This window comes from Lates calcarifer, linkage group LG15 (assembly GCF_001640805.2).
Source record: "Lates calcarifer isolate ASB-BC8 linkage group LG15, TLL_Latcal_v3, whole genome shotgun sequence".
NCBI lineage: Eukaryota > Metazoa > Chordata > Actinopteri > Centropomidae > Lates > Lates calcarifer.
This window is the reverse complement of record NC_066847.1, coordinates 9,341,502-9,369,439: the sequence shown is the minus strand read 5'-3', so window position 1 is coordinate 9,369,439 and position 27,938 is coordinate 9,341,502. Positions and strand designations below refer to the sequence as shown.

At 40.9% G+C, this 27,938-nt stretch overlaps 2 protein-coding genes across 6 annotated transcripts in view; both read left to right on the top strand.

Annotated features, from left to right (window-relative positions):
* The first annotated feature begins 95 nt into the window (after positions 1 to 95).
* On the top strand, positions 96 to 16,764 carry znf574 (zinc finger protein 574). Of its 2 annotated transcripts, XM_018672294.2 has the most exons (11): positions 254 to 2,331; positions 2,424 to 2,466; positions 2,618 to 2,775; positions 7,149 to 8,340; positions 8,421 to 8,635; positions 8,909 to 9,088; positions 9,348 to 9,442; positions 11,456 to 11,550; positions 13,393 to 13,541; positions 13,962 to 14,249; positions 15,720 to 16,764. In XM_018672294.2, exons 3-11 carry the CDS (start codon positions 2,620 to 2,622, stop codon positions 16,317 to 16,319), a joined length of 2,970 nt encoding a protein of 989 aa, XP_018527810.1. In that variant the 5' UTR covers positions 254 to 2,331; positions 2,424 to 2,466; positions 2,618 to 2,619; the 3' UTR covers positions 16,320 to 16,764. The 2 variants fall into 2 exon arrangements, with proteins under 2 accessions (XP_018527809.1, XP_018527810.1); XM_018672293.2 differs by lacking the exons at positions 254 to 2,331; positions 2,424 to 2,466 and adding an exon at positions 96 to 201.
* An 8,652-nt stretch (positions 16,765 to 25,416) lies between these two features.
* Positions 25,417 to 27,938, top strand: part of grik5 (glutamate receptor, ionotropic, kainate 5) — an 82,336-nt gene continuing 79,814 nt past the window's right edge. For all 4 annotated transcript variants that reach the window (XM_018672282.2, XM_018672281.2, XM_018672280.2 and 1 more), the window contains exons 1-2: positions 25,417 to 25,839; positions 26,122 to 26,304. The gene's annotated coding sequence lies outside the window, so the exon portion shown is untranslated. The remainder of the gene's footprint in view (positions 25,840 to 26,121; positions 26,305 to 27,938) is intronic.

Here is a 27,938-nt window from a genome sequence, read left to right as displayed (position 1 = left end):
CCTTTTCTTTTCAGCAGTACCTGTGCCTGGTCTGCTGCAGCACTGGCGCGCTTTTGGACTACAAACTCCCTCGGTGTTATGTATAGTCGAATCCTATTGGTTCATGTAGTGACAAGTCCAGCCAATCAGAGCGAGCCTCCTAACATGCAGGGAAAAAAACTGAAGTTGTCCTATTTCCTCAACCGGTAACGTCCGAGTACGGTGAGTTGTGTTAAATTAAATATACTTGTTTCATATGAATACCTTGTTTTCGGTGAGATATTAGACACTGATATTAATGTATGGAGGATTTCAACGGGGGGAGACAGCTAATGTTAACTTTTAGTCTGTCGCCGCCATTGTACCACCGAAGAAGCGTATCCCGCCCTCCTTCTTCGGTCTTTTCTTCTTCTTCTCCTTGGTACCAGAAAGCAAGCACTACTGGTCCAAGTGGTAAACCAGGTTTAGTCGCCAGCTAACCAGGCTTCGGCGCCCGCTATCAAAGAATGATCTGACAGCAGTTTTATTAGCTCGCTTGCTAGCGTGGTAGCTAGCTCCCACGCCGCGGATTCGTTAGCTTTGTTGCTAGAAAAATGGCTATCGTAGCATGTTAGCAAAACTATACTGGTCAGAGCAGCAGGCTAACTAGCTGCTAATCGCTAGCTGTGGTGCTGTCGTTCATTCAGGCTCTTGTCAGACCCCTAGCAAAACAGTCAAAGGAATTAGCTGGTGACTGCATGAATTAAGAGAGACTGATCCACTCGTGACTCAGCATCGGACTGACATTGCTCCTGCAGTTAACACTCATAAGCACTGGCTAGCGTTAGGTCATTCTCCATTATGCATGTCATGTATTAACATTCATGCCCTTAGGACAAATGATGTGTCCACCTGTTCAGTAATAAATTCATATTGAAAGAAGGGAAAATTCCACTGGTGCTCGCAGGTAAATGGGTACAGGCAGATGCAGACCATGGCCGGATTAATTTACGGGGGTTGGGGGGTTTCTGGGGTTAAAACTTAGATCTTGGGCCCCAACTGACCCCTACTACACATGGCAGTGTCATTATTTCCCCAAGCAGATTTAACAAGAGATGAGTAACCCTGAGATGGAGCGGCTAATCAAGGTTGGTTCAGTCAGCTCTGAGTTGTGTGAATGAAAGTGAATTTAAAAAAACAACTAATTCAGTGGAGCTCTGATACTACGCTTCACTATGGCAACAGTTAAATAAAGAGCAGAGCCTTCATTTCATCCAGTGGAGCTTGAAAGATTAAAAGAGAAAAAGATGTGTTTACAAATTAAGCTGGCTTACTGTGGACATGGCTTCAGATGGAATAGAGAAATGAGTCAATAAGTTAACATTGTCACATTTTATTCAGCATAGTCCACCAAACCGTTTTTTCTTCCAGCAGACTTAAATTTCCTCAATGGGTAATACATTTCTGGAATCCAGTTGTTCATAAGATTAAATTGTAAAATACATTTCAACATGTATGTAGTAAATTTAAACACGGTAACTGAAATGCTATTAAGGCTACACTCATTTGGCAGTATATCAGGTACACCTTGCTAAAAGTAACACAGTCCTGCAATATATCCTCCCTTCATGAAGGTTAGAATGTTCAGTTTTTGTTGAAACTATTTTAGGGAGGGGTTATATAATGCAATACAGTCAGACAAAAGAAGAACCTTGGTCTATGAGAAATTATAACAGCCATTTTTCCTCCACCATTTTCTGGCATTTTATAGACGCCTGTAAATACCCACTAAGGTAAGATGCCTTTTCAAAGATGACTGTGTAGTAAGAATAATGAGATTTGTGCAGAGTGCCACAGAAAGGCGGGCTGGGGATGGAGAAATGGACTGAGAGACAAACTAACATAGCAATGTTGATTTTAGTCCTATAATAATAAAAAAATATATAATAAGAATAAGAAAATATAGAGCATCACCACCCTCATCCTAAGTTATAGTCCTATCTGACAGTTAAAATGATAAATAAATGTCTCACTGATGTCTTTCAAATGTGTTGATGTGCATCTTTCAGTGGGTTTATTTGATTTGTGAGGTTCCCTTTTCAAAGTAGAGTTTTGTTGGTGTAGTATGTGGTCTGACTGGCACCCACTGAGTAAGAGGGATTGCAGAGATTGTGTTTTTGGTTGCGGTATACATTCTCAGCAGCATGAGCTAGACTACACTTCCAGTGGGTCCAATTACAGCACATATCTAATTGATGTTGGAGCTAAATGTCGGCCCATGAAAGGACGAAAAGACTGAAAGACTTGGCAAGATCTCCACCTGAGCAGCAACCTGCATGGTCAAAATAACAATTAGTCCAGGCCCAGCGCATGGTGAGTCATCATGGCAACCCCAGAGTTAGCCTCCTGGCACTTGAGTCCAAGCTGTTGTCTTGATAATATATGCAGGCACTTCTTTTCATCAGGAGAGGGCAATGTTCACAACCTAACTTCAAACGTAATGTACTGGTGGGTAGGCATCTGTATAACTCTCACGTTGTGGTATTTCTTTCATATTCAAAGCATGTCGGGTTTTGTGAACTGTTGCACCTTTTATCTAAATCAGATTTGCATTGCTGTGTCTCTTATGATTTTTTTTTTCCCCTTATTCTCTCGACAGCCATGGAGAGTTCGTCAGTGTTCATGTGCTTCCCCTGCTACCAGGAGTTCAATACCTTGGAAGAAGTACTCAAGCACCAGTTGACATGTACTGCTGAGGATGAACAGCCGAACACATCTGGAACAACCCCTGTGACTGTTCCAGTGCTTCAGACTCAGGTAAACACTGGCACAGTTGACATTATTTCTCCTTCTTGTCATGTGATTGTGCCTGGGTGTTTTGAGTCTAAGAATAGAACAGGGGGGAAAAAACATTGATATTGTGATGGTGGGCCTGAAATTTCCCAGCTGCGTGATGGCATAAAAGCCTCTGAATCATATCTGGAGAATGACATTGAAATGACAAGTATAACTTTAGTCATAAATTGACGATGCTTTGCTACTCATCATAGTAATAGTGACCTTCATCAGAGCACTCATCAGAACATTGAGTTGTTTGTAATGATTTACTGACTCATTTTAAGGTGTTGCTGTGTAGTTATATATCTGATTTAGGTGTACACTGACATCATATTTTTAACCACAGAATAACCAATCTTTTTTGGTTATTCTGTGATAACCAAAAAAGATTGGATAGTGATTATTTTTAATTGTTATTTGCCATGTATCGCTTTCACTTTTTCCTTTATTTAATCAAGCAAAAGACAGATTAATGTGCTGTTAATAATCACATGCTATTTAAGAGTAAACAGTATCCATAAATAAACAGGCACGAGTTTCTTATTTAAAATAAAGTAAAACAATTGGCATCAACATTATATGGAATCGCAAAGTCATTACATACATTTTTAGAATATTTTTTCTTCAAGGTCTAGTACACAGTAGATAGGGAGATCTTTACATTACCTTTAATTTGTTAGGTTGGTTTCCCCTTTTCAGTTTGCACTACAACACTTACATGTACATACATTATATTAGTAAATATATTAAAGACAAAAAAAGGTCGCTCACTCATTATACTTGTACATTTATCAGACCCTTAATGTTTACCTTGATAAGTGGATGTGTAGAAACGCCTGCAGTTTATTCACCAGTATTTAAGTGCTACCTGTACCTACTTTCTGTCTAGTGTAATGGCAAAACAACACATTAGCACATTGTTTATCAGAGTAATGAGTCACTAGAGAGGCAAACAGGTGGAACAGGCAAAAGATGTGGCAGTGTTTGAGGCTTTATATTTCAGAATACGTGACTGTGCATATTTTATGTTTTGAACAAACTCTGAACTGGCATATATCATACATATCAGGGTTGTTGGTCGGACTTTGTTCTGAAAGTGCTGGTATATATAAGATTTTGTTAAGTTAAAGCATATAAGCCCGCTTAATTGAGAGGTTGCATGATGTGGTCATATGGTGCAATATGATTGCAACATGGTTTCAAGAAATGTAAGCAAGCACTGCATTCACAATAGGATAAACCACAGTAGGTTAAAATGGGAGAGCGCAAGACTGGAAGCAAAGAACATGTGATAAAGGTCGTGGGCCAGGTTGACGTCCAGGACACCACATTTACATGGTATCCAGCGAGGCCAGCTGAATCACCAGTGTTCTTCATGCTTCAGTAATGATGAACAATTTGTTTTCATTAGGATGGGAAAATAAATATTTTTTTGTCTTTTGGTAGTGGGGCAGCTACGCTTTTGTTTCTTCGGGTGAGGTCTACAACTTGTAATTTTTTCTGCATAGTCCCTGTGTGCACCTAATGTATGCTTCTGTATGTTAATTCTGTTGTATTTGTATTGTTTGGCTCATAGTGCATTTTCAGGGCCTGTGGATTTTTACTGGTACATAAAACATTGTGTTCAGTATTTTTAACAATGTGTGTCCTGAATATATTGTTTTGGGTTGCATTTCATTAAAATGCTGAGCTCTATTAATTCTGAGTTCTATGAAGGCGCCATTTGAATTGCAGAGTTCGAAAGTTGTATAATGGGGCAAGTTATTCTGTAACTTTGACATATTGAGCTGAGTCTTGGTGCGACTGGCACTTTTTTCGTTTGCCTCCCTCATGACAGTTTCAGCAAGCCCTCAGGGTTAAAAGCAGTCACTGGCCCTCGTTTAGCAGTAGGGCATGGCTGTCTGAGCTTGTGCCCAGACTTCCATCCTTACAGTCGTCAACACACGTCTATAAAGCACAGTGACACTCATGACAGACAGATTGCATCCTGAGTCGCCAGCGGGAAGAGAAGCATGAGAAATGCATCAGTCAGTGCCACTGTTTCTCCTGATGTATCGCCCATTGGCTTTCTCATAGATGAATCAGTTGAAGAAACACTATAAAACCTCTGTACCTTATGGCTTCCTGGCCTCTGCTTTGCCATAAGCAGGTTTATTGCAGGCATCCCCACTCCATTAGCTAGAGTATTGCAATTTGTGTGTACATTATGTGACATTAATGGAAAACAATGATCTCAAATGGATGCAGAGAGCTCTCTTTAACACATCTGTACTCATTTCTCAGATGAGTGATTGAATTCATAGAGGGTAATTTGCACATCTGTATATGAAAGTGAGAAGGTCAAGCATTAAAGGAGAATGTTATAGAAATGTTTACTCAAAACTGTCAAAGTCAGAGTCTTCCTCTTTGGTAATTGGGTTCATCAGAAGTGCACCCTACTCTGACGACATACATTTATCCCTTTAGTTTCTTTTTGGACCAAAGTATCACTTTCCATATCGACATACTAAAGATATGCTTTTCACATACAATCTCTCTCCATCAATGATGCTAGTAATTGGGTAATAAAATTCAGTTGTGCAGCCTGAAAGCTTAAATCCTTCAGTTTTCTTACTTTTAAAATTGCAACACATCACATCTTTATTCTTTATTCAGTACCATGTCAAAATGGTCAGTGTGGCTAATTATCAGTTAAATGGCCAGTGCAGACAAAGCTTGCAGGACAGAGCTGGCGGCCTTGTCTACTCACTTTTGTGTACCATTCACCATATTTGAATATGTTTTTTGTTTGAGGTATTATCCTCTGCTGAAGCCTCAAAACCAATTAACAATACACAGTCAGCGTTGTTGCCTTTTTTAAAAACAGGACAGTGTCATGCTATTTAAAACTTGTACCTTGTATGCATACAGTATTATTTCCACCACTGATACTGTATGACTTTTGCAATGGAAGACTTATTTTGAATATTAACATGAAAGGCTCACTATCATTATAAAATGAGGCACCACTGACATAAACAGCATAAACAACAGTTTTATTGCATTGAAAATAAAGGTCAGTGATATGAGACTTTACTAATATGTAGATTAAGGAAAAAAAATCTTTCCAAATCAACATGTAGAGAATTTTACATGTCTTTCCTTGTGATATTTTCTTTAAGGTCTGTGAAGGAGAAAAACATTTTGGAACATTTTCTGAAAACTTGTACATTTTAAGGCTGGCCAAGGTTTTCTTTCCACTGTGTGGAAAGGCTCATTCTGAATAGCGAAAAATGTCCACTGATCAGAAGACTCACAAATTATGATTAATGTTTGATATGAATATGTAAGCCTTTATGGCACATCTGTTCACAAACCTCTTAACATCACTGGCTGCAGTTTTCTGAGTGAAGGAGTATATTTTTTTGGTGAGCCAGTTCACATATATCATGATTACTTTGATGCATGTACTTGTTTTTACTATTACTTCCTTGTGATATTATTTTCTCTATGATTTTTAATAATGTGCAGCCTTATCTCCAGTGTAGTGCCAGAGATGGGCTGATAGACCGTTTTTGTTTTTCTGTGCTGTATCTGGGAATGTTGCCAGTTTTTTGCATGCTAGAGCTATGAAGGAAAATCTACTCAAATGTTGTTAGGTCCTTTGAGTGACTTTGATGTGTAAAGATTCTTGTTCATGACACATTTAATGGATACAGTGGTTCTGTCAAACAAACCACTTCAGCTTTAAAATGCTGTGAATTGGCCAATTTCAAGTGGTAGTGGAGACATGAGCATTCTGCACTTTGAAGAAAAATGACGGTCTACTAATGCATAGTAGACCATCAGCTAAGATGCCCTGAATTTTCAACCGCTTAGCTGATTTAGCTGTAAAATTCAGCAACAGGACATAAACAGGAAATAAAATATGCTGCAAATCATTTTTGTATGTGAGACATGTTGAACTGTTGTGATTAAGGCAGTTTCATACATCTTTAACCTTGACCTTAATGTGCTGTTTTTATCATCTGAATAGACAGAGAGAGCAAATGTAAAACCCTGTGGAATGACCCATTCAACCTTTGATAGTTATCGCCCAGGCTTAGGTCTTATCTTGGCAGCCTGGAGCCCTCAGAGGAACCTTGGCTCTAAACACATGCTACTCTAATTGACCTCAATACCCCAACACTGAATTGTCATTCCTCATCTGCCAGACAGAGTAAAATGAAAGAAAAACGCTGCGGGTTGAATTGACTTCAAACTGTGATTTGATTAATATTGCACAGTCATTTCGTTTGTACACAGAAACACAAAGGACAAGTGAAATGTTGACGGTAATCTCTTTTTTCTTCTTTCCTCCCTTGTCTTTGCAGCAACAGGTAATAAATATATCAAGGACAGTTGCTGTCCCACAGATTCAAGTCCAAGCAGGACACACTGTGCAACTTGACAAGAGTGCACTTAAGCAGGCTGCAGTCAGTGCAAAGCTGTCATCAGACCAGCCCAGAATCCTCTACCAATGTGGGGACTGTGATGAACTTTTCAAGAGCCTGGACCTTTGGCAGCAACACCGCAAAGAAGAGTCATGTCAGCAGTCTGCCTCTGGGAGCAAGTCAAAACCTGAATCACAAACTGAGGCTGAGACATCCCCAGCTCAGAGCTCCACTTTAACTTTAAATCCAGATGATCCTTCTCTCTTGAGTAGTGAAACTGGCAAAAATCTCAAGCCAGAACCAGTGGAGAAACCTGTAGAGGAGGAAGAGACGCAGCAGGTTACAGAGACCTCTACAGCTCAGAGCTGTGATGCCCCTGTTTCAGAGGCTGCGTCTTCAACCTCTAATCCAGAGGAGTCATCTCCCAGGAAGAGAGGGGCAAACAAAAAGCCAAAGCCTGAACCAGTGCTCCTATGTGTGGACTGTGGCTCATGCTTTGGCCTTGTGTCTGAACTAGTGGCCCACCGCAAGACCCAACACGGCTTTGAGGAAGCTCTGCACCGCTGCTCTGTGTGCGGGGAAAGCTTTCTAAACACTACACTCTTTCTTTACCACCGCAAGCAACACAGACAGAAAGGTGAGGAAGAGGCAATTCTGGTTTCTGAAATGACACCATCAGAGGAGGTTTATACTCAAAATAATGGGACTGATGAACAGGGGCAGGATGCCACTCCTTCCACCACTAGTGTCATCCCCACCTTCACACAGCCTGAGTTGTTTATGTGCACCCAATGTGGGCAGAGCTTCAGCGATGAGGGAGGACTGGTCGCCCATCGTAAGCAGAAGCACGACCTGAAGGAACCACTTCACAGTTGCTCCCATTGTGGTGTAAACTTCATGAACACCACCCAGTACCTGTATCATCGCCGGGAGCACCGCTTCACATCAGGGACAGAGGTGGTGGTTGAAGCTGAAACAGGTGATGAAACATCCACCACTAAACCTCAGGATACCCCACAGAGCTCAAAGCGGCTGCTTCCTCTGCCTGTCTCTGCTGGTGACGCAGGTTCACCCCTTCCTAAGAGAAGCAGGCCCTCATTCAGGATCCTGAGCGGTGGTAATGCACTCAAAGGTAAGTGGAATTAATTATTTTAAAGTCCAAAAATAAGGTATTTGTTATAGGGTTAATTGATTGTTTTTTGTTGTTGTCAGGAAACAAGGGTTCAGGCTCCAAAGAGGAAACGGAGGGCAGCACTGCAGCAGATCCAGACAACACCAACCAGCCTCCACCTGCTAAGCTGCTGCAGGACTGGGCCCGCACACCATTACCCCATGTTTGCCCTTACTGTGGCAAAACCTTCACCCGTCGCGTCTTCCTCCGCACTCATGTATACAGCCACACTGGAGAAAAGCTCTTCACGTGCAAGGTGCCGATCAAAATGTGTCCTTTCTTGAGTGTGAGGGGTAATTTGCTTTGATGTAAATGTCATTTATGTTGTGCAGTTGACATTGACGACATGATGTAATGCTTTAAAGGGGAGGTAGGAAATATTTGAGCCTTCAGCCTCATTATATTTGACAGATTCTCCAGTGTCTCTGTGCAGTAGAAATGGCTTTGAAAATTATAACCCGATCATTTTTATTTATTTATTATTTTAAATATATCCATGGCACTAATCCTGATCATTGTTGTTGTGAAGGTGTGCCCAAAGTCCTTCACCAACTCTCAGAGCCTGCTGCGCCACAGCATGAGCCACACAGGCAACAAGCCCTTCAGCTGTGACACTTGTGGCAAAAGCTTCTCCCAGGCAGCCACCCTGAAGAGACACGAACGCATCCATTCATCAGTACGGCCTCGGCGCAAGCGTGGAAGAAAACCGGTACACTTTCCACCATTTTCTACTTGCTAAAGTCAGATCGATGCCCTCTATTCCTGAATCTCATATAGAAAATTATAGAAAGTATAAGCTATTCCAAATTTAAATGCACATGATTCTGAGACATTTATTTAATGCCAGCAGTCATTTTGCCACCAGGCATCACACTTCTGAAATGGTAGATAATTTATTTTGAAATAAAAATGAATGGAATTATATAATCTTTGTATATTGACCTTGACTTTTGTTTCCCTCAATGCAGTTGTGTGCTTTGGACAGTGAGGGACTTCCTCATCTCTTCTCATGTCCGCACTGCCCGTCACGGTTCAACACGGAGGATCAGCTTAACCATCACAAGTAATAACACTTTGTTAACATTAGTTTTTACCATCCTTTATTTGTAGGAATGTAGGCACAAATTAAAAAACATGTTAGACAATTGAAATAATTTAATTTAAACCCTTTTGTTGAGTAAATACATTAGAATTACGTTTCCAAACAGAAGCTAGGGCAGGATTTAGATAACCCCCCACCCCTCTGCCAGGAGCTGTAGTAGCTGAGCCGTGTCCGACCACTGAGCAAGACCTTTAAGCTGCAAAGCACACACACTAACTGAGATGTCTGGGTGCCCTTGAGCCTCAGCCACATATGATTGACAGACGGAAGCCCAGTAAATTAAGATGATAACGATAACAACCCAGGATGGGGAAGAGCCTGGCCCTGTCCTACCTGGTTCAGCAAGGGGGAGAGGACACACTGTGTGTATGTGTATTTTATCGATTTTGGCTAAAAGACATTTGATGTGAAATAAAACATTGTAAGTTAAAAGCACTGACTTTTGGCTTTACAGGTTGGAAATGATATACAATGATCAGGGTCATGGTTTCACTGTTCAAATACCTGTGAACCATTGGAACATACATTTTGGCCAATTTCTGTTGTACAACAGAGCAAAAGCACGGTATTCCAAACCGCTCTGTCCATAGCAACATTTTCCAGCTCCTCCTTGTGGATCCCAATGTGCTCCCAGGCCAGACAAGATATATAATCCCTCCAGTGAGTTCTGTATCTACTCCGAGGTCTCCTCACTTGGAAGATCATTCGTTTTGACCAAATATTAACTCAAGGTCCACTTTCAAGTCTTTTCCAGAGCTTTCAGGAGCAGTGGAGTTTGCTCATATGTTGCTCATCCATTGGAAGAAGACCATGAGTTACCTTGAGAGATTGTTTTGTTTATTTCCAAGGTCAAGAATGAACTTTTATTCCAAACAGAGATAGTCTGTCTTTGTTTAGCTATTCTAGCTATTAGATCTATTGTAGAGGATGAGCAACAGCATGATATTTTCATTTAAGAAGCTGGAGCCAGCTAATGATCAACTCACTGTTTTAGCTCTAGTCAGTAGATAACTTTTGTGTAACACTAATACTGTACAGTGTATACCCATCTGCCTACTAATACTGTGCATACAACATCACCTCTACTCGTTAAAGAACATCTGGGGAGAAGGAGTGGTGACCCTGACTGAAATTTTAATTCTCTTTGCTGTCTCAGGGTCAGCTGTCCCTGAAATATTGATTTCTATCGTCTGTTTAACAGGAAGTAGATGTAGTAGATGAAGTAGATGTCCTTGCACATAACCTCTGCCTTATGCTTTACTTTAAGTGACCTGATATACCATGATATACATAATACACGCACTTGTATTAGTGAAGCTGATTTTAAAACCTTAACATCATTCATGTTTTGTTCTGATTATGAAAACCTGCCCATAGAACCAGTGTTTTCTTTTTTCCATGCTGTGAAAGCAGGCCTGATGCAGCATTAGGTGAATACATCGCTAATACTTCTTTCCTCCCCTAAGGCTATATCCAGTGTAATGTTATGCAATGGATAAATATAGTCTTTCATGTCCTAACTGACTCCTCCCAATTTACTGCTGTTCTTTTATCTCCAGCCGTTATATACTCGGCTAATACCCTTTATTTAACCTGAAGCACAGCTAAGCACATACTTGCTGGCAATCCTCTGATGAGTCACATATAGGGCGGCAGATTAAAACCAAAACATGACTTTTTCCACTGCTTTATTAAGGTTTATTGTATGTCTTAAAATTAGGACATTTTAAATCTTAAAATGCTGGGGCTTAGGTATAATTATTTTATTTAATTAAGTTTGTATGATAACTTACTTTACTTTTAAGGCATGTTTTTTTTTCTTTTCTCCCATGAGATGACATGTTTATTTTATAATATTCTTGGGTGTGAAACTTAAATTTATTTTTGTCTAGTAATGGTATATGGTTAAATCATTTTACTTTATTGTGTTCGTGCATTTTAATAAATAGATTTTTTATTCGTTTGTTTGAATAGACTGCTCCACACCAGCCATCCGTTCCCTTGCCCGGAATGTGGAGAGGCCTTCACGCGGAGGAAAGACCTCGACCTGCACTCGCTCACTCATCAAGGTGAGAGCTCAGCCTGGTGTATATATCTCACCCCCATACTTGTATGATTAGAGGGAGCAACCTGAAGATGGCAGAAATTATATATAATGATCATCTGGATGATGGGTGTCTTATGTCTTGTGAGAAAGTGTGAATACAGATTTTGATGAACATATCAAGAAATCAGATGTAAGACCATGTGCCCTGTTGTAATGAAAATTAATTAGATATGATGTTCTTATCAGTACAACATGCAGTGAATTACTATTGATTAATGCAAAGCTGGTGATAAATGCGCCCATCAGCTTTCCTAGCTAGCCTATCTTGTTTATTTACTAACATACATCCATGCGATATGCGTATTGTTTGTCTGATGCATTAGGTCAATGACTTTCCATTGATTTGCCTCCCATGTGGAATGGAGGAGGAAGGTGGAGGTAAATGAATTGGGTCAAGATGTTGACACTTCATCTTAATCAGGGTGGCGTTGGCAGGGCAACCTCATTAGCTAAGCTTGAAGAGTCAGTGTGCATCAGGGGTCAGAGGTATGTGGCTCCTCTGAGAGAGATGATTGGAGAGATTGATCCATTGATCAGTCCAGGGCCATAGGCTGAGATTGTGCTTATTAAAAGTTTAATTAGAGGGCCCCAATGGGGACTAGAGTGGATCGCCCCCACAGGGATAGACCGTACAGATGGTTAGCAGATTGCAAGATGTTGGCGTGACGACCCACGGACATACTGATGAACCATCAGTGTCAGCGATTTCCCAGCCAGGTTTTCAGGAGCAGCCCAAGTGAGAGTGTGGTTTGTTTTGCCAAAATACAACTAGACCACCAGCTGAGTAGCTGAAACAATGAATGGATGAAAAATTAGCTGACTGACACTTGATCACTTAAATCAGTTTTCAACCAAAAATTTTGCTTGTTCTAGGTTCTAGGTTGTCTGTTGTGAGGATTTGTGATTTCATGCAGCTGTAAATTTATCATTTCTTGTCTTTTAAAAACAGTTTGAAGATGCCACATTTACATGACATTTAGTCATAGACCAAATGACTTCTCAGTTAATTGAGAGAGTGACCAGCTAGAAGAGCTGATAATGTTAGTTGTGGATCTACAAATAATTGATTAATATGTCAGTGAGTCTATTGATAAATTAAAAAACCCATACCAAAGTTTTGTCTGAGCCACAGTCCAAGAATCGTTCAAAACAGAGAAAACTAGCAAATTATCACATTTGAGTAAGTCACTTATATGATGTATAAATTATTCAAATTGTTTGATTTTTGATAAGTTAATCCATCAGTCTTTTTCACAGCAGAGATTTTGAGTGGTCATGTTTTAAGAAAAGAAGAGGTGTTACTAAAAGCAGTAACTATGGCTTCGTTCTATTCAAATGCACAGTAAACTATGACAGTGTGACCATGAGCCACCATGAATATATCTGGATCCTGAAACTGAATCATTAATTTTTTCATTTATGTGCACCTGTTCTTTCTGACTTTGGTGTCAAATGTGACAAATGACTATGGTTTAAACTCTAATTACAATACAAGTTAATATCCTAACCTCTTGTCTTTTACATTTTTCTTAGGTTTATCTCTTCCCGTTTTTCATATTATGAGCAACCACTGACCACAGTCATAATCAGTGTGTTTATTGACTACATCTGAATATTTGGACACTGCTGCCTATCACCAGCCATTTCTCCATGTACCACCTGTCACTGCAGAATTATCTGGCACAACATTTAGCAATCAACCAGCTCAGATCAGCCGTCAGATATTAGCATGGCACGGTAACTGCTTGTAGTGTGAGGCCAGAATATGAACACCTTTCTAAAACCTGACACTGCTCCATTACAGACAAGCAGCCAGTGACGTGTCCTCACTGCTCATCCCAGTTTGTGAATCAGTCAGTGATGGAAATCCACCTGCAGCATTGTCCCACTACAGAGGAGGAGAAGAAAACAGGCCGTGGGCGGGGTCGGGGCCGGGGACGCTGCACTGGACAGGTGAGGAGCTCAGATAATCATTATTCTGTTTTTTCCTTCCCAACTTCAAAGATATTCAGAGAGCACAAGATTGCCTAATCTTAAATGACAGGTATGTTTTTAACAAGAATGAAGCAAGCACTTGAAATTTTACGTGACCTTTTTATCTATTTATTTCCACCTTTTTGAAATTGTTTTTGGCTTTTTGCCTTTATTGGACAGCTGACATTCGACACCACCTGGAAATGTAGAGTTAGAGAGAAGAAAGGTCTCCAATCAAACTGTGATGTTGTGGTTATGTCACAATTAGACCATGAAAACACCAACTTTTTCTCTTTTCATTAATCCCCATGACTACCCTTCCCTGTTCTCCATCTCCTTATTTTCCTGTTCATCTGCTTCACGACTCCTTTTCCTTCATTGTCTTTACTCCTCCCTCAGATTGAGTGTGACCTATGTGGCCACCGTTGCATGACCGAGGAGTACCTCGACCTCCACCGCTTGTCCCACACGGGCCAGACACCTCTCAAATGCCCAGTCAGGCCTTGCCGCCGCAGATTTACCTCCAACAGTGCCCTGGAGGAGCACGTGCTGGCGCATTTCCAGGGAACACTCACCAAGCCCAAAATCCGACCCCGCTTCCGCTGTCAGATTTGCCACAAGGAATTTGCCTACAATTCCACCTTCAATGTTCACATGAGGACACATACTGATGAGAGGCCTTTTGAGGTAAGGAGGGGGATGGTGTGTGTGTGTGCTTGCATAAAGAGGAAATTTCACTCAGTCTTCTGAATTATATTTTGTCCTTTTTTTTTACACAAGGCTTTTAAAGACTTTAACACTTATATTTCAAATTGAAATCCAGCCCCCCCACCCCCACCCACCCATGGTCACACCCATTCATAGCTGTGGCCATCTCCCTGGTTCCAGACCATGGCCATTTGTGCAGTGTGTCCTGCGGGTGTTTCCTCCCTCCCTGTGTACCTGTGATTAATGGCAGGGCTGAGTTAGGGCCTGTCAGCTCCCCTCTGTGCCTGTTACTATTCTGGGACTCTCTCCCCCTCTCTCTCTGCTGCTCTGGTGACGAGGCAGGACATCAACTATAGACCCACCCAAGCCCATCACACCACGTCGGACGGTAGAAATTGATGTAATGTTTGTGGCTTTGCTTTGAGCCGTATCTATCAGGCATGCTAAAGATTGAGGTTCAAGGAGCATCGGTCCTCAAACACAGAAGCAGTTACAGGGATGAATTTTAATTTAAATCAAATACACTTCGCGTTCCTGAAGGAACACCTATATTTGCTGAGTACATAAAGAACAAATCTCAACAGGAAAGGTAATTTTATTAGAGTATATTTCACAGAGATACTGAAACTGCAAAACTGACAACAAGGATTACGGTTTCAATGTGAGTGTCTCCAGTGGGAATTGAAAAAAAGCACAACAAAGTCATTCTTTTGTAGTGCTTTAGGTTTAATCAAGCATCTAGTTGTAGTTCATTGTCTGCACTCAGGTGGGAGCAAACTGAGAGCAGGCACTAGGGTGACAGGAAAGATGTGACTGTGGAATTTCATTAGAAATTGTTCATCTTTTTCTGTTGTCTACTGTTAAATAATTGATTAGTTGATCAACAGAATATTATAATAATCAATAGTTTAAGTAATTTATCAAGCAAAAATTCTCTGCTCTCAGGTTAGTAAATGTAAATATTAGCTGGTTTTTGTAGTCCTCTATCACAGTAAACAAAATAATTTTGGTCTCTGGACTGCTGGTCAAACAAGACACTTGAAGACATTACCTTAACTCTAATGGACACTTTTTTTTTTTTTTTTTTTTTTTTTTTTTACTTTTTCTGGAGCTTTATAGATCAAGACATGAATGGATTCATTGTGTGAAAATCTTTGGTAGATTAATTGACAAATACTTTTGCATTTTTTTCAGTCATTTTTATTGCTTGGTATCTGTCTTTCCCCCTCTGTTTTTTCCCCCACACTCTGTTCTCTCTGCGCTTTCTCTATCCTAGCCAGAAGTGCTGCATCTGCAGAAAAACATAAAGAGGGGTCAAAGAAAATATTAATTGCATTCATTTTTGGGCACTTGCACCGTTGTGAACATAATTGTTCTTTCCTATCTGTTCTTATCTTTGTGCACTTTCCCCTTTTCCACTTCCCTGTTCTTCTTCATCCCTTCCACTAGTGCACCACATGTGGCAAGCGTTTCCGGCAACTGCCCCATCTGCAGGACCACGAGCGCATCCACAGTGGTGTGCGGCCTTTCTGCTGCTGGATTTGTGGCAAGAGTTTCAGCGTGGCCGCCCGTCTCACCGAGCACGCTCGCACCCACAGCGGCGAGAAGCCCTACCCCTGCCCCCACTGCCCCGCTGCCTTCCGCTCCCGCTCGAACCTGGATAAACACATCCGGCTACATGGGGACCTGCCTTTGGAAACCGCTGAGCAGGTGGCGCAAGCAGCTGAGGCCGCCCATGTCCAGAAAGTGCTGGAGGGGGCCAAGGTGCTATCTTCTCTGGCCGCCACAGGGGAGGTCGATTCCGGCTCGGTGCAGACCATCTATGTGCTGCAGGGAGCCGAAGGAGGTACTGAGACGGTCATGATCCCATCTGATCAGCTCAGTGGCATGGAGGGAGCCTCACAGGTCGTCATCCTGCCGTCCTCTGTTCTAGGTGCTCAGACTATTACCGTTCCCACTGTCACCATGGATGGAAATGAAATCACCATGGTGGAGACGAGCCAGTCACCGCAGCATACCATTGAGTTTATTGTGGAGGAGACTGTATGAAGGCAGATTAGAAACTGTTGTGGACAGGAAAACACTATAGAGAGAGACTTAGAGATTGGTTGACAATATAGACTGCTGATGTAGTAAAACGTTTGATAGTTGAGGGATTTGCAGATACTAGCTTATATGTTTATAGTTTGATAGGGTTCTAAGCCAGTTTAAACAAAAGTTCCCATTCTTTGAAGTACTGTTCTTGAGCAGAAAGTGAATTAAATATCATTGTTGAATCAGTGTAATGGATTAAAGGTTGATCCACAAATGAAATGCTCAGGAGAACAGAGTGTACCTTAAATTAGTCTTTCAAACTGATTAAAAAACAGGTCTTAAATGGGCCCTCTGTTGCATATAGACCTGTATTTATAGCCCCTATTTATTAGGGGAAGACCGGTGGTGGCCCATGAAATGTCTTCTGCTTTCTTTATAATAAAACGCTTCAGCTTTTGCATCTGTGAGCGTCCATCATTTAATAAGGTGGATGACACGAGGGCATTGCCCCCATCCCGTCAGATGAGATGGACTTTATGGGTCCTGCCGTAAATTGCCACTTCTGCCTTTTGACAAACAACACGAGGTCTTCTGCTGAGAAATATTCAGAGCCACTCAGCACCAGTCAGTGAACAGGTCTTCACGCCGCTTCGTTTCGCTGTCACCCATACGCTAATGTTTATGGAAGACAGAATGAAGTAGACTTGTGTGTATATAGATCAACCTTAATGTTCCAATAATTTGTAGGACATTATGTTATTGATTGGTTTTGTGCTGTAATTAAGAACAGTAATAACCGATACAGCAAGATTTATGATGATTTAGCTGAAGTGTAGCATTATGCAGTGGCAAGTAGTGTAATGAAATTATCCAGCACTTGCTGTATAGTTATCAAAAATAATGATCCTATTTGTGTCTGAATGGGAAGCGGAATAATATGATATAAGTTTTGCCAGCGCTGCAGTAGCCCATTATAAGCTTCTAAAGTGCAGTTTATGGCTGTCTCCCACCCAGTGATTGCTGACAGGGGGGTTTGAAACCACACACACGCAGAGGCACTCAGTCTTAGTTTGTTTTCACGTCATGAAGGGAGAAATGCTGATGATTGTGCGAGGAACTGAAATGGGAAAATGGCAGCATTTCTGCAGAGTGAGAAGCATATCAGGAAATAGAGGGCTCCTGAGGAGCAAAAAGAATCTGGTGCCAAGAGTTTGGCTGCTCTTCATTGCTTTTCTGAGAGAGTCAACAGGCAACCAGTCGATAAATACATGTTTTTACCTTCCTAGCAAATCTTGAGAGCTGATATTCTGGTGGAGTGCCGTTTATCATACCTGCAGCACTAACACTGAAAGTGAAAACACACACAACAAACACAGAGATGTGTAATGGAATTGTTGATGCTGACGGTGAAATCATGAGACTCGTATGCTCAGGGGAGACAGCCTGACTGCAGTATAATGGTCTTTTTGCTGTACAGAGGACAGCATACTGTCTGCTGATGTTCATTCCTTTGTTCAGACATAACCTTGTGATTTTGCTTCTTTTTTTTTTTTTTCTTGGATTGTGAGGAGCATGGATGAAAAACAGACTTCTCCCACAGTGATGCAGGCTCTTGAAACCTATATCTAAATGTAATTTGAGTCTTACCAAGTCTATAATTTGACTTATGGGTTTAATTTTCCAATTTTACCCACTTGAGGATTAATAAAGTGTTTTCTTTAAATGTGATTTTTATGTTATATCCCAGTGCAGGGATGTTAGCTGACAAGATCTGATAGGTTGGTTTATCTTGATTGCTAAACAACAAACCTGGAGTTGGGTGCTATTTAATCCAGCTCGAATGTGTGTGCAAATTTATGGATAGAGAATATAATTGCTTTTGACAAACAAATACAGGTGAAGCCAGCTATTCTCATTTTTAAAGTAAACATACAGTAATGGCAGTGTGACCACACCTTCAAAAAGTAATGTTACCATAGTCCAGGCAGTGTTGATAATATTGAAAATAGAGCATTTACAATAAATGTCAGTAATATAGATTCAGCTGCTGTTTGACACATAAAAGTGAATGAAACTGAGAACAGATCCAGGAAAATGGAGCTGACTGGTCATTTTTCAAAAACTAAACTTGAATCATGAAAATGTGAGTCCACACATTGTTATTATTCTTACAAAAAATATGTGTATAGTTCAGTGTACCATTGAAAAATGTGATTGGTTTAGTCACTATAGTAATAACCTTTGGAACTGTTACTTTTTAAGATACTTTGAAGGACCTTTGAAAAAAATCTGGTTCACGTGAATAATTTTTTGTTTAATTGAAAACATACTTGAATAAATTGACGCAGCTAGTGTTAAACTGAATGGCTTTTCTGTTTTGCTCCTTATGGATGAAAATACACAGAAGGCAAGATATAGTAAATGATTTATAATTATGCATGTACATAGCTGAGATGAATATAAACTACTGTGTATGCTTGCATGTGCAATGGTTTTTGCAATTATGTATTTAAATTATTCATGGAATTTATAGGCCATAGAAACTGGCTGTGAAAAGAAGGTTTTATCTTTTAATAAAACCAAAAGAAATGGACAATTATGCAGATACATGGGGCCTAAAATAACCATCAGATATAGGAATGTCCTTGCTACAAATGAAAAAATGAGAAACAAGCACATACACTAGCAGCTCTCACCCTGGGCATCCCTTTGATTCTCACCTCTTTTTATATCATAAACACTAAAAATACCCAAGTGACCCTCAGGAGGAAATGTGCATATTCAGCTCTCGCAGCAGTAAACTCGCTGACATCAGTGTCCTGCTCAGGTGGAGGACACCAGGAGCTCTGTTTTTGGCTCACACCTCCAGGTAAGAATAGTCTTAGAGCAGACATGAAATATACAGGTTTAAAATGATCACAAGTAGCTTAGAATTTTATCGTCTTTTAAATGATCATTAAGAATATTTGGTGTATTTTTTTGTCAGATGCATTTGTTCTTTCTAGTGTTAATATGTTTCAAATATTTATCCATTAGCAAAATATTTTGATGATTTATCAGTTACTTTTAGCTGTTTCAACTATTTGTTCATTATGTTTAGAAATTTCAGCTATATGTCCTCAGCCTTTAACTATTTCAATCACTTCCCAATTTTCTAAAGCTATACTTATTCTTACTTTTAATGCTAAATATCTCTTACTTTTAGCTAGACTTCGCTATTTCAGTTGTTTAGCTATTAGCATGCTTTTTCAGTCTTACTATGTAGTGGTTTCACATTGTTTTTGTTTTTTTCAACCATTTATACAACACCTTGAGCCATTTAAACGTTTCCCTCTGCCTATTTTAAACATTTATTACTTGTAGCTAATTATTTCTAATTGTTTGCAGTTCCCCTCTTTCCACTATTTCCATTACCTTCAGTTATTTCAACCCTCTTGACATTACTTTTTGCAGTCTACAGAATTCCAGCCATTTATCTATTACTTTTAGACATCGATTTATCCACAGCTTTCAGCCATCTAAACCATTAACCATTACTTTCAGCTATTTCAACCATGTTACAGTGAGCCCTTCCTTTGGCAAGTATTTCATCCATGTATCGATTACTGTTTCAGCTTCTCTGCTTGCACTTGGTGTGATGTTTCTGTGTTACTGCTGACTTGATATATATGGATGTATTTTTTAATCAGAATTTAGTTTCCATTTTTTCAAAGTAGTTGGCATTATTCCACATTTCCACATACCCCTTTGGGTACAAATACCCCCACTATATTCACTGTAAGCTGTTGTCCTAAATAACTCAATCTGAATTAAGGGCTTCTGGTACAAGGCCTACAGTAATGATCCATCTGAAGGATACACTACAAATGTAAGTTCAAAACTAGGCTACAATATCCCAGAGGTATGTTATAGTATATCATTGGAAATAAAAGAAAATATAGACCCACAGTAAACTTATATACAGTGACTGTAAACCCACTAACCACTGGGTCCCCAGAGAGGTATTAAAAGTCATGGTTTGTTGATGACATTTTTATTGACATCTTGGCAAGTTGGAGATGATTGGTAGCGCTTTGTTTCCAAGGTAACATGGTGGAAAATGTATGTTTGTTGACACAGATTAGCACTGTGGTGATAAAAAAGAGACGTGATTTAACAGTGGAACCATTTTCTTTTTATAAGATAATTGCAGTGTTACTGTGTTATCTCTGTGGTGACATGTGACATCTCTTCAGCTGCTGTATATGGATTTTTAATGAATTAATTGCTCTTTTTACAGTATATAATAGGCATATAAATTTTGCCCTAAGCTTTTAATGCTTATGTCATATTTGACAGATGTGGCACTGATTTCTGTCAGACCTTAAAGAACTAAAGTAATACTGCAGTATATATTTATGAGGGATGCAATATAAATATCACAGCAAAGCTTTCACATAGCCATTAAAGGTCAAAAAATTTACCAGAGAACATCACATACAGTGGTAATACAACAGAAGATGGAAAATATCATAAATCATATTAAGGTCAAAGCACTGTATGTGCAGTCATACACAATACATTGCAGTAAGAAAAATTATGCTGGGAGACAGCCATGCTTTATTAAGTTATGTTTATATATACAGTACCGCAGATGTGCATGCTGAATCTTGAATGACACTGGTGACCTCTGCTTGGGATGTGTTGTATACTAATATTCATTTCTGTTTTACAAATGCAGCCTAAGATATTATAAGATGATTAAGATTATGTAAATACGACTACAATATGCACTTTATCAGGCTTAAAACTGTATATTTAAAACTGTTTCTGCTTGTGTAAAATCAAGGCATCAATATTTGGTCTTTCTATTGTTTATACCATTAAAAATTAATCTTATCTATTCCAGTAATTTATTCTATTTGCTGGGCTCTGCAAGTGACATTAGAGTTAATTATATGCATTAATATAGTTAAAGATTTTCTGTCTTAATTGAAAAACATTTCACTTCTCTTCTGATAATCCGTCTTGAAAAATAAAGTCTGAGTTAGGGGGCGTGCAAAAACATGATGTAGTTCTTTGTATTTGACTAAGTGAGCACACTTATGCAAACTTACTCAGTCGGCTACAGCTGACTTCCCAACTCTATTATCACATCGTAGTTATTAATGTATGATTGACCTATTTAAGTAATGGTATACATTTATCATTCTCTATGCCTTGTGATTACATATTTATTGCTTGCACATGCTTCCTCTCCACCCTCTGTCCTTCTCTTATTTTCTTTTTCTCCTTCCTCTCATTTTTTTTTCATCATCACTCCCCCATTCTGTCTCTCCCTCTCTTCCCCCCTGCGACATAGCCTCTGTCTCTCTCTTTGCTGAGGTGGCTGTACCTGCTGTGACTTTGACAAAGTAGTCTCCACGCATGTAGTGGTGTATTTCTGTGTATATGTGTGTGTGTGTGGATGTAAGTGTGCACAGGACTGTTTGTGTGCATGCACGCAGTGCTTGCTCTAGCTTCATTTTTAGTTTGCAAATTTGTCTGACTGTTGTTGTTTAATGTGCACATTGAACACATGTAGCGTGCATCTGTGTGTGTGTGTGTCTGTGTGAGCAGACTGCAGCACACTAGCACCTACGTCTGCTGCTTATGTCACACTACACTCGTCTGTTTTGTCCTCCATTACCCCTCACTTTTTTCATCCCTTGCTCTCTTTTTCACCTTGTTTCTCCCTGTGTGCTCTTCTTCTCCCGCTCCCTCTTCGCTCTCCCACCTCCCTCTGCTTGTCTCCTCCCTCTCTGTCCCCTCCCTCATGTTTCCTCTTTCCTCTCACTCTCTCTCTCATTGATAGTGAAGCATATGTGACTAGAATACTGAGGAGCTAATCATTATTCCACAAGCAGAGCGCAGTGCTCGGGCAGAATGTCAATCCCCCCCCCCCCTTTTTTTTTGCATGCTTTCCAAGCAATAGTTAACAAGGAAGCCACATTTGTGTTCTACAAAGAGAAAAGTATGAAAACACTACAAATATGCATTTGCAATTGCAAATGCTGGGCTCTTAACACCTGCAGCAAAGTGTGTGTGTGCGTGTGATGGTTGAGTAAGGTTTACGTTTGTGCTGTGGATGGTATTTGGAGTGTGCGCGTGTGTGCGTGTGTGTGAGTGATACGTAGTTGTTATGTAAAAGCGCTCCATATCAATTTGTCAAGAGCAAAGTGGTGTGGGATGGAATGGAGATGAGAGAGAGACAGCTGTTGAATGCATATTTAGAGAGAGGAGGGAGACTGAAACAGAGAGTGACAGCAGACTTCCAATGGACACAGTGAGCCCTAAATCACCAGTAATATTAAGTTAAATTGCCTGAATGCATTTCTGCATGTTGGATTAACAATATATGTAGCATAAGGATAAAAAGACTGAAGTGTAATATGCAGACAGTCATTCTCACAGAGGAGATTCAGTGTCACCCACTAGTGCTGAAAACCACGAGAGGGGTAAATTAGACCAGAGGTAAATTAGACAACACACACACACACACACACACACACACACACACACACACACACACACATACACATACACATACACATACTCACAGTGGGACTGCAGGCGTGTGTCAGTGTGTGTGATTGAATGGGAGAGACAGCACACTGAGACTCCTCCTGACTTCCTGAAAACTGCAGCTGTGGGTCACAGCCAGGGGTAACGCTGTGTATGCAGCCCTCTCAACCCTCCAAGTCACACACACTCGGCACATGCACAGAGCCTAAATAAAGAATTTTAGATTTGTAAGTTGTTCTGATGCAGATACAGTCATATCCAAATGTACACACACTCACACACACTCACACACACACACACACACACACACACACACACACATAGAAAGGAAAAAAAACATGGCCTAAGGGAACCTCTGGCATGACATGGCTGCAGTCTAATAGGCTCAAGCACGAGTGAGTAATAGGTGTTCCAGCACTGTCCGCCCACTGGACAAAGACATCTTGAGATGCACATAATTTTATGAGATGCAAAGTGAATAGGTGAAAACATGATGAAGCATTGGGTGGGGGGGCTGTTTGAGGCCAAAGTAGAGGAGACAGCTCAGCATTGTCACATACTATAGTTGCTTCCCTGTTTGATTAGGGGACAACTTAGGGGACGAACTAGAACTGATGTATCCAAAGGCTCAAATCAGACGGGATTAGTCAATATGGGAGACACAAATAGGCCCTAACTTTACATCATGCTGCTGCATATATAATGTTTTTGGTTGGACTGGAGGGTGTGTGGGTTAATAAGTAATAGACACATGGTAGATTTAGGCCCAATTTTGTTAAATTAAAATCCAACAACAATCTTATAGCCAAACACCTGTTTTAAAATGTTTTAAAGCGTGGTTTACAAATATCACTGCAAGGCACCACAGTGTTGTCACTGGCAATTAAAGAGCCACCTCATGCACAGAGTGACAAAATCAATGATTCAACACACTGTGGTGAGTTTAATAGCCTTGGAGGACATGAAATGCTAAGGGAGCATTGAGGCTGCAAGGTTAAGAAAAAGATCTATATTGAAAAGGCTACTTGGACCGACCAGAGCACCAGCGAGGAACAAAGGCATCATAGGGCCAATGTCCCACTCTCGTTAGGGGGGGGGCAGTGTAGCGTGATAGAAGTGGGATATGGGAGTTAGGCAGTGACATCATATAGTGTGAGCTTGCTTCCTCTGGAGACTGCTGTCTGCTTGCAGTGAGCTCACACTGTTGTGGAGTTGTGCCTTATATGAGTGAACATTATAAATAGTGAGGAGGGTGTCAGCTCCATTCAGGGGAGTCCCACATGAACTGTCAGGGTGCTCTGGTGAGAGGAGAGATGATTTCCAGCAATGTGTGAGTATACAGTTTGTGTGCATCTTTGCTCTCACCCAGAAAAAGCATTTAAATAATTCACTTCAGTAAAAGTAGAAATATCTGAATGTAACGTGTGCTCCATTACAAGTAAAAGTCCAGTCCAGTGTTGAATTTTAAGTAGAAGTCCTAGCAGCAAAATGAACTTAAAGTAATTAAAAAGTATGCAGAATGACTCTTTGCAGAGTTTTGTAGTACAATTATATATGCATTACCATGTAAGCAATTTTAATTTTGAAGTTGGTCAGAGTAGACATAATTTAAACTGCTTTATATATTATTATAAATCTATAAAAATGCATCATGTCTTTTATGGTGATGACCATAAACTGAAATGTCCCTGGTTCATGTCTGGCCAAGAGCCTTTGTCGCATCTCTCACCTCATTTCCTGTCATCTTTTGTTGTCAGCTGTCCAATAAAGGCATAAAATGAAAACAAATCTTAATCTACAATAAATAATGTATTTGAGTGTAAATGTTACATTTCCCTCTGAAATATAGTGGAGTTGAAGGCAAAGCAGAAGATGGAAACACTCAGGTAAAGTGCAAACATCTCAGAATATCTCAGAATTGTACATTTATTGGCTAAATGTACTTAGTTACATTGCACCGCTGTGTACGCCTGCACACGTTTGATCTAACCTCATGCTCAGATAGGATTTATGCCTGTATGTGTGTGTGTTTACCTCTACTTCCCCCGCTTGTGTTTGTGCATATCAGTGACATTATGTCAATATGTGGCTTGGTGTGTGAGCCCAGCACATGTGTGTTCACATCTGATTCTGCTGTGTGTGTGTGTAGATATGTATATGTCTATGTGTGTGACAGTGCGTGATGTGTGTCATAGGGTGTGAGGCAAGTTGCGTGGTGGTGTGATAGTGTTTGTCACCCTGAGCATGTAGCCATGTCAAACTCTGTCAGGGCAGTTTACCCTGGCTGGGGATGTAACACATCCCTATGATTACTCGCTCTCCCTCTCTCTTCTGTTGGTGTGTGTGTGTGTGTCTGTTTCAGATAGTGTGTGTTTTCTTCATGGTCAGTTTTTTCTGCCTTTCCCCTTATTTCAAATGCTTATCGGAAGAGAGAGGATGGGGGGGGAGGGGTTGATATTCATCTTTGAGAAAAATACCTAGCAGGGGGAGAGAGAGAGAGAGAGGGAGAGTAAAGGAGTGGGTGTTGGGAATGAGGAGGGAGGGAGGGGGGGAGTGGGAGGGTACAGAGAGAGAGAGAGAGAGCAAGCGAGCGCTGATTAGATTGGAGAAAGCCAAGGAGGTATGGGTATACTATTGAGCAAGGGGAGAGACAGAGCAGAGAGGGGAGGGTGACTAAGTGAATGCTGCTTGCCGTCGCGTGTCGCCGAATCACAGTGAAGTCCACAGGCAGGCGTACAGATTGGACCTGAATCAACAAATGGATACAGAAAAACTGGATGTACATTGCATGTGAGGAGGAAAATAAGGGAGGACGAAGAGTCTCCCTTCACATCCTTTTATCTCTGCATCAGATACTGCTGTGAGGAACCCACGGGGAGGGAAAAAGGAAAATAGCAGACAACTCATTTCTCTCTAACACCCTTAGAAGCTGAGGAGCTGTGAGCCAGAATAGAGTCGACTGTGGGACTCGCTGGGATTGAATATATGCTCAGTAAGTATTTGTATAGGCTGCAAATGTCAGTGTATAAGCGCATGTATGTGTGTGAGGATTGAAGCCTCTGGCTTGAGCACTGCCTCTGATGCTTTTTTCATGAAGAAAGAGAAAAGGGGGAGAAAATAAGAGAGGAAGAAAGGAATGCAAATGCACTTGTGCTGCAATGTCTCTTCTATTGTGATATGCTGTTTGCATCACTGGACAGCTTTTTTTTCTCCCCCCAGATTTAAACAACTACCCCAGACTTGACTCTGTGTGTTTGTGTCTTCTCCTCCACAGTGCCGGTGTGTGTGCGTATGTGAGTGTGTGTGTGTGTCTGTGTGTGAGTGTGAGAGAGAGAGCTGATAATAGCAGCCCCATTGGTATTCAGTGGAGGGAGCTCCAGGATCTCGCTGCGCCTTTCCCCAGGATGGGATCACAGAGCAGGGATTGTGCTCGCCTGTGGAGAGCCCGCTGAAATGGGTGAGTGTCCGTCCTCCTCTTCCTCCTTTTTTCCTCTCTCCATCCTCTTTCACCTCTCTTTTTCTTGTTCCATATATCTCTCTTGTCTGCCTACCTCTTCTTCAGTCTGCAGTTGTATTCAGAGCATTTTACTCTTGTGGGTTCTCCCTTAGCCTCGAGTCTCTCACCCACTCGCCCTGTCCAGCCCACCTCCCTACCACTCCACCACCTGTTTCCCTCCATCTCTCCTTCCATCCTCTTTTCGTCCAGCGTCCACCTCTCTTCACTACTCCCAAATAGACATAAACAGGCCTGTTCGGTTTGATGGATTTGGATGAAATCTGAATGGCTCACTTCAATTTGTTGCTTCTCCCCCCCCCAATTTCCCTCTTTGGCTCCCTCTCTTCCCCCACTTTGGCTGTGTCACCCCACCCCCTCTCCTCACCTCCATCCCTCTCTCAGTCTCGTCAAGCTCCTCTCTACATTCTGTTTGAATTCAGACACACACCGAAGACATTTGAGTCTCTTGCCTGACACAGACAATGAATGGAGATGCTGTGTATGTGTGTGTGTGTGTGTGTGTGTGTGTATGTATTTCTGTGTATTTCTATTTCTGTGTCAATCATTTTTCATGCCGTTTCATGAGTGCACGTCTGTGACACAATGCAAAGAGGGCAGAGGTGTGTGTTCAACCTCAGCATGTGGGACTGGAGGAACTGAGGGTTATGCAGTAGATCAATGTGTTTAATTGCTCCAGGCATGACAGCTGTGACACATATGTGCGTGCACACAGACACAGGCACACACACACTAATTTTACACTCACCTCCGTCTTTGCACTCCTCCTGACATACCTTCTGCACACCAATTCACACCCACCTACATCTTTTCACACCTGCGACACAATAGCATGCTAATGGTGCCAACAGAGGCTGCGCACAGGCACTGAGCACTAACCTAACTACTGGGGCCAACACACACACACACACACACACACACACACACACACACACACACACACACACACACACACACACACACACGGTCTCATCCTAAATGGTCCTAGGAGGATATAGGTGTCACAGGGGGGTCATATCTATCCACACAGTGGTATTGATTGGAGCTGATACCCTGAATGGCCTCTAATGTTTCATTTTAAATCGACCATGATGGACTCTGAAAAAAGGAACAAGTCAACCAACCTTTTTAATGATTTTGTTCTGTTCTGTTAAAAGAGATGATGTTGATCTACCTTTAAAGAAATTCATGCTTTTGCTGTATTATTCTGAATTACAAGTACTACAAGCTTTTTGATTGGAATTCAGAAATTACTCTTATATATTCAACAGGTGCAAACTGTTGCATAGTAACAGAGGTGAGAGGACCTGTTGGGTTGCTAAGATTTGACATCCTGCTACTATTTTTAGATGTATGCAATCTAATTTGGAAACAGAGGTAAGAAATACTGGGAAATAGAAAAAAGAAAAAACAAATTCAACAGGCATCTGTCTAAGCTCAGGCCAACATTAGGTTTGCCATCTGTCATCTGTATGCATACCTGTCTCCCTGGAACATTGTTTGTTTGAAGGGATGTAAGAATTTGTCTTGGCACGATATAGAAGGATACATAAATGTGACCATTTGCATTGTGGAGC

Excerpts from the sequence above, each read along its gene's own strand:
- znf574 (XM_018672293.2), top strand. The coding sequence starts at position 2,620 with ATGGAGAGTTCGTCAGTGTTCATGTGCTTCCCCTGCTACCAGGAGTTC. Across the intron at positions 11,551-13,392 it reads GCACTCGCTCACTCATCAAG|ACAAGCAGCCAGTGACGTGT; the intron begins GTGAGAGCTCAG and ends GCTCCATTACAG. Across the intron at positions 13,542-13,961 it reads GGGGACGCTGCACTGGACAG|ATTGAGTGTGACCTATGTGG; the intron begins GTGAGGAGCTCA and ends CTCCTCCCTCAG.